Source organism: Rhamphochromis longiceps, linkage group LG7 (genome assembly GCF_057381845.1).
Source record: "Rhamphochromis longiceps isolate RC_006_pf linkage group LG7, R_longiceps_female_GT1.1, whole genome shotgun sequence".
Lineage (NCBI taxonomy): Eukaryota > Metazoa > Chordata > Actinopteri > Cichliformes > Cichlidae > Rhamphochromis > Rhamphochromis longiceps.
Genome location: NC_140563.1, coordinates 26,424,930 through 26,432,089, shown reverse-complemented (window position 1 = coordinate 26,432,089; position 7,160 = coordinate 26,424,930). Strand labels below are relative to the sequence as shown.

The 7,160-nt window shown below is 42.0% G+C and overlaps 1 protein-coding gene across 1 annotated transcript; it reads right to left on the bottom strand.

Moving 5' to 3' along the window:
- Positions 1-1,713: 1,713 nt before the first annotated feature.
- Positions 1,714-6,931, bottom strand: ska1 (spindle and kinetochore associated complex subunit 1). The gene is made up of 7 exons (XM_085413091.1): positions 6,821-6,931; positions 5,553-5,638; positions 5,341-5,456; positions 4,783-4,877; positions 4,000-4,125; positions 2,810-2,979; positions 1,714-2,166 (listed from the first exon to the last, which is right to left on the bottom strand). The coding sequence occupies exons 2-7, from the start codon at positions 5,632-5,634 to the stop codon at positions 2,018-2,020; spliced, it is 738 nt and encodes a 245-aa protein (XP_085269217.1). The 5' UTR covers positions 5,635-5,638; positions 6,821-6,931; the 3' UTR covers positions 1,714-2,017.
- Positions 6,932-7,160: the final 229 nt, after the last annotated feature.

Here is a 7,160-nt window from a genome sequence, read left to right as displayed (position 1 = left end):
CCAAACGGGACAGGCAAAAAAACCCAAAAAAACAAAAAAACATTGACTATTGCCGGGACTTCCAGGCCATACTCACACAAATGTTTCTGTACACTATGCCGGCCACTTGGTTACGGCATTCCATGTATGACCTGCCTGCTAGTATCTTGTACCCTGCTGTTTTGTGTGGATTATCTCAAGGCCAGCTTTGCACAGCCTGCACCTGGGGTATTGTCTGGTGTGGTAGAACCCACCCTCTATGGATCTTGTACTGTATCTTGCGTTTGTACATACTGTGCAGGGGCCTGTCCTTCTATGATGGCTCCCCCTCTTGCTCCTCTTCTTTCTCGGGGTTCTACCACCTGTGGTATTCACTAAGCACACAGCCAGTTGTGGCCATTTTCCTGATGTATTTGTGGATGTTCATTGCCTCATCCTGGACTCACCAGTCCCAGGCCCCCTTCCTTCCGCTTAGCATACAGTCTCAGGATGCTGAACTTGGGGTGAAATCCTTCATGCATGGTGATGAGCTTCCTCGTCTTGATGTCAGTGGCTTCTGTCTTCTCCTTTGGCCAGCTTATTATCCAGGCAGGGCACCTGATCACGGGCAGGGCGTAGGTGTTGATAGCCCTGATCTTGTTTTTCCCATTCAGCTGATTCCACAGCACTTGCCTCACTCTCTGCAGCTATTTGCAGCTTTTCTAGCGGCCTCTTTAAGGTTCCCATTTGCCTAGGATTTCCAGGTACTTGCAGCTGTCCGGTATTACAATCCCCTCAGTTCTGACTACCTTCCCTCTTTGTTACTGTCCAACTACACTTCTCCAGTCCGAATGACATTCAGATGTCGTTCCTGTAGATCCTCGTGGTGTGGATTGGACTGAGGGGGGTTCAGGCTTATGCAGAAAAGCAGTGGGGACAGCGAATCTCCTTTGTAGACCCCACACTCGATAGTGACTTGTGCTACAGGCTTGAAATTGGCCTCTAGTGTTGTTTGCCACATCCCCATTGAGTTCCTGATGAAGGCTCTCAGCATCCTGCTGATCTTGTATAGTTCTAGGTATTCCAGGATTCATGTGTGGGGCATTGAGTCATATACATATATAAAATTACTTATTACTTTCAGCCTGTGTGTTAGCGTCCCATTGATGACGTGAATGCCTGAGAAGCTGTTGCACAAACTGAGCCTGACCATAACTTCTGTTCTGAGTATCAAGAGATTGATCACCTTTACTTTAATCAACCCGGAGTGTGTTCTTCCAGAGTTAAGCATGCGAGTTATTCTACCAGTCACGCATTAAAGTAAGATAATGAATGACCATTGGAGCTCTGATACCAGGATTCACCATGGCACCAACAAAGAGAGCCTCCATTTTAATCCAGCGGCCTCTGGAATATAAAGTTTTCAGTGTGGAACAGAATTTTTATTTCATAAACCACTACCAGGTAACCCTGGGGTAGTCCCAGAGCAGACAGTATTACCCTTTGTCTAACCTTGTGGCAGGTTTGTGGTCTTTGGCTCTGATAGCGTCTTGAGAGCGACTATTGCTACAACATCTTCCATTCTTGTGATGTTTGTGTTGCTTACAAATGATATTGCAGGAGTTTCAGGAATGTTGCTGTAATGACCTCACGCACAATAGGTGGTACTTAATTGTAATGGAAAACGACTGAAACGGAGCTGAGCAGAGGTGCTAGTGTAAAAGGGCTATAAATCTCTGAATGAAGTCTCAAAAAAACCACAAAAAGCAATTTAATCATAACCAAGCTTTCAGACATGTAAAGATATTATTACATTATTACAACATAATGATACAGAAGAGAAAATGTGCCATTTATTATTACTAGTATCTATTATTACACTATATGACAATACAACATACATATAGAAGTTTAAGTACGCAAACATATATATATACCAGAAGCGTGTTAAATGTTTGGTATGTCTACCTATCACAACAAATGACATTTACCTATGTAAGCCATTTACAAATATGGCAGTGTACTAGAGAAAAGGAAAAACTAACTGAAAGAGTCTTTTTCATAGCAGCATGTAGCGGGTGAGCCCTCCCCCTCGGAGCTCCCGCAGGCGCTGGCAGTGTCGCAGCATGTTCAGAATCCCCTGAAAGCGTTTGTCCACCTTCATCTGGGTAAATTCACGAATGTCATCCTCCACCACAAAATACTGACCTGCAAAACATTTAAGCACAACTGTGAAACTTTGTGTTTTACAAACAATCCTTTCTCAGAAACTGACCAATATGGATGTGATAATGTACTTATAAAGAGCCAGTTGAAAAAAGTGATCTCAAATATCTGAGATGTGGGTTTGCATTTAATGATTCGCCCACAAAGCTGAAAGCAAAAGAAAAACAAGCAAGTATAACACCGGTATCCTTCGTTTTTTAATTTTCAGGACAGTTTTGTTTGCTCTGTTTAGTCCAAAATGATTTTTATATCGCTTTATATGACTCATGAATACTTAAAAACAAACAAACAAATAAAATAAATGGCAGAAGAAAGGTCTGTGGATCATTAAAAGCCTATGCTTAGCTGAAAACACTAAAAAGACAACATATCAAATATTGAAGTCTAACATTTTCACTGTCTTGAGGGGAAAAACCCAGAGATGCTTTCAAAGTGATCAGAAAAACCTTCACAATGATTCTAAAATGTGATCTTAAAGCAAGAAAGACTTCTGTTGCAAACTAAGGAGCTTGGTAAGAAAGAAAGCTCTTTGGACTAACATGACCTCTATGACTGAAAACCTACACGCCCATTCTGTCTTCCTGAGACGTACACAAGTAGCACACAATTTTGGCTTGCAGGATACCTTTTGTATCTTTGGTCTCTTGGTCCTTAAAGCGCTGGTGCAGCTTTCGTGAGTGATTGTTGAGTGTTTTCAAGGACTGATGGACAATCTTGTACTTGGCTGCTACAGCAGTATTGATGCTCTCCACTGCTGCATTGAGCTGCTCATATGTCACACGTCCTTTCATGTACCTGTATGAACACACATCAGAAAAACACCGTTTCATGTTATGTCTTCAGCTATTATGGGAGCAATAGTGAGCGGTATGGGCATAATGAGCCAACCATGGTAGAATAGAGCAGTGTAACTGAACTAGATGAGGCCCAGCCACCAATGACATCTGCTGAGCTGACTGTAGCCAGACTGCCCTATGATGACGGCTGGAAGTCATAAAATCAGAGAACTCAGGAAGGATGTCAGTCACTAACAGAAATGCAGAAGGGTGTCATGACACACAGGTCCTGCATGAATAAGAGGTACAAGAAGTCTCTAAATGAGCTCTGGCGGGTAGCACAAGCACAAAAGCACAAGGGCAGATCCAGCCAGAGCTTAGACGCTTAGTCCTGCAGGCCAGGAATAAGCGAGATATCGACTCACTGCTCCACCACACGAAGATCTAAAGCAAGGATATCGGGATGTCCTTTGGACTGGATAAGTATACCTGAATGACTGCAACGAAACGGAAGGTGATCCAAAGCAAAGGGGCGGAGCTACAGAAAGCAAAATAGTCAAATACTTCCAGAAAGTAAAACAGGTGCTGAGAAGCCAGCTGAACAGTAGGAAAAGATCCAAGCCATCAAATATTCTTTAGCAGATATCAGACACCCAGCTGTAATAAAGAGGAAATGGATGCCACTGATATGAAGACATGAAAACTCCTCATAATGAACAGACAGGTGTCCAGCAGCATATTATATGATATTAACAAGCTAGCACACACACACACACACACACACACACACACACACACACACACACACACACACACACACACACACACACACACACACACGTTGCCAGATCCTAGCAGGCAAGGAATACATGGTACCCCATAATCAAGTAGCTGGCATTGTATACAGAAACATCTGTGCCAAGAATGGCCTGGAAGGCTCAAGGTCAAAATGAGATAGCCTCCCTAGATTGTTTAAGTGGGTTTCACAAAGGTTTCATACATAAGGTCATTTTGAATTACAGTGATTGATTATACTTACTGAGGGATGCTCTCAAACTCTGGCATAGTGACAAACTCCATCTCTCTGACAAAACTCTTGCTGCTCTTTTTTTCTGCTGGCTGAACCTCTACAGCTTCTTTCTGATTTATTGCAGGTTCGCTTCCTCTGGAAAATAACAGATCATAAGCATTTACTGCATATTTTGTAAGGTGGTGGGCTCTACAAGCAAGGTACAGCAACAGTTGAAAGCAAACATAATGCGTTTGTTTTTATGCTGAGAAGAGCGGGGGGAAAACAAAAAAAACAACCAAGCACTTTTTGATTAACAGCAGAGTAATGAAGTCAGCTGTCTTAATCCATCTGCAGTTCTGGTAAGCTCCACTTAGCAGCACATGAACTCTCCACCTGCTCACTGACTCTCCACCTCACGATGGATCTCCAGAGAGCAACAAGAACAACTGCTTCTTGCTGCCCCCCATGAGCTGGATGGTAACACCGGGAGTTGTGGTTCAGCATCTGAGTGTTATCAAAGACTGCTACGACAGCAGTCTGAGCAGAGAAGCAGGCAGTATGGAAATCCACGACAGGAAGGACCGGGCTGGATAGTTAGTGCCAATTTTTCAAACAAAGAGAAGTAAAAAATTGAGCACAAACAACATTCTGTTGAAAGGGTAACATAACAAAAAAGGTAAAAATGCTGAAGCGGGTTGCCAAATATATTTGATTCATAGATCATTAGAGAAATACTGCTTTATTCAAAATAAAATCCCCCATTTTCCATTAAAAAAAAAAAGCATAAGTAAGCAATCCCGGTATTCTCACTTGAGCAGGCCCTTCTTCCGGGGCATGTGTGGAGGGATGTTGTTCTTAATGTGCTGAACATCCTGTAGATGCTTCTGGAAAACCTCATCAAGTTCCTGAGTGAGAAAAAGAGACTGTCAAACCCTAAAACCCTCCGCTCACTTAATGTTTTACTCTGGATGATTTCATTATTTGTTTTCATCTCTGCCATTTTTCCTGCATTCACAAAATTCTGGCATCCTCAAAGGGTGCTTTTTAAGGAAACTAAATGTTGTTTATCTAGGTTTTCATTTAGAAAGCATTAAAAAGCCATTTTGCTGATCAAACTGTCAGGAGAAAATGAATTTCTATTTTGTGCATGTAGTCACCCCTGAAGGTCCACTCTGAGCAAAGGAAAAGCAAGACATTCATGCTAAAAATTAATATCACTTCAGGGGCTTGACTGGATGGCATGTATCAGTGACTAACTGGTTTATGCAGTAGTTAAAATTAGTTATGGCGGTCACAGCTTATTCTTCTTTATTGGTGTGAATGTTAGACTTGTTTGTTCCAACAGATAAACAAACGCCTCTACTTTACCTTGAGATGCTTCAGGTGCTCCTTCTGCTGGTCAACGCCTTTTTCAAACTCCTCCAGAAGTCTCTCCAGGGCAAACAGTTCTTGTCCAAGTTTCTTCGTCTTGTTTTGAGGCAATTCTGTATGCAGAGGAACATTTTATGTCACAAAACTTAGCAGTGGTTCCCATGGATGCAAACACTATCATCAGTCTCATACAAGTGGACATGTCATACCAATAACTGACAGATCCAGCATGTGTTTTATAGAAGTTATTCTGTCATGAATGTGGTGGCTGATATCCTCAAGGTCGCCCATTTTTCTGAAACAGGGTCAAATTAAAACCATTAACATTGGAATTTAAAATTCTAACCTGTCAAGCATGCAGGTGAAGGTCATGCACAAAACTAAAGTAGAACTTTGATGATATCAAACTGCTTAAGGAGAAGAAAAAGCAACAGGCACGACAATGAAAATTGGATCGAAAAACATTGCCTCTCTAAAACCTTAAACATTTAAGTTGTAGACATGGGACATGTGAGACTGCTGCTCCAGCCATCTCCTAAAGCGAGCGCATTATGTCAGACACACATCACTTTTACACTGATGACCCTCACGGCTCCATTCAAACACTTCGACAATTTTGATGGACCAAGGTAGCATGAATATGACAATGCACTATGAGAGATCTGAAGAGTAAACCAGTGGAATAATACACAAATGGTCAGAGTTTTCTTAACGTACGTTATATTTTGACGGGTTTCATAATTATGAACTCCATGTGCTGTTCGTAGTTACCGGAATACGTCCACACACGGATTAACAAACAGGTCAGACACTTATTAAAAGATCAGCTTATAAACTTTAATAGGCGTCAATGAAAGGACAGCTAAAACCAAAGGTCTGGCTCCTGCTTATATGCTGTCAAAACCCATATTACAGTCTTGTTTGTTTATACAAACTCGGCACTTCCGGTAGCTGTTTCAAATTAAAGGGGGGTTACCGTGTCAATGCACAGTCATTTCTTAACCAGGCTCTTATTCTGAAACATTTACAGGAAGTCTGTGGAACATACATAAAATTACGTGTTAAGACAAAGCGCTACACAAGGACAACTTATTAATTCATCATTACTCTGAGTGAACGAGAGCGAGAGCAACGACAGGGAAGAAGAAGACCACTGAAATGTAAGGGTCAAGAGCTATAAAAGCCAGCCACAAGCAGTGCAGTTACAGCTAACTGATGTACGGAAACCTGTTTGCTTCTACTGCCAGCAACCTAACCGTGCGCGCGATCGGTACGCTCGGGTTGTCAAACAAGTCTTTCTATATGAGAGCATATACAGCATGTACACTGTTTAAGGTACGAGCGTTTGACAGGGATCTTATGAACCCATGACGTTAGTAACAAGTAGGAACAGACTGAAGGTGGAAGCGTAACCTTTGCCATAAGCGCCATCCCGTCCCCACACCTGTACACACAGTGTATTATTAAGCTCACTCACACATTTAGCTGCTCTCACTTCATCGTAGTCTTCCTCAGTTGCTACTTTCCCGGCTCATTTCAAATGTCACGTCACGAGACGTCACGGCCAGCGCATGCGCTGTTCTAAAACAGCGGAGTCTGGAAGATGGCAGCAGAGTGGTACAATTCTGTTTTGTCACTGTGACAACTGGTCCTGACCAATCTTTTGGCCCTTTTCTACAGTATAAGAAGGATGGACTATGTCATAATGTTATTTTATGTATAGCAAATTTTTTCATACACAAATGTAGATTTACCAAAACATCCCCAGGTTTGTTACTTTCTTATACAAATTGAAACTATATATAAAATCCTTAAGT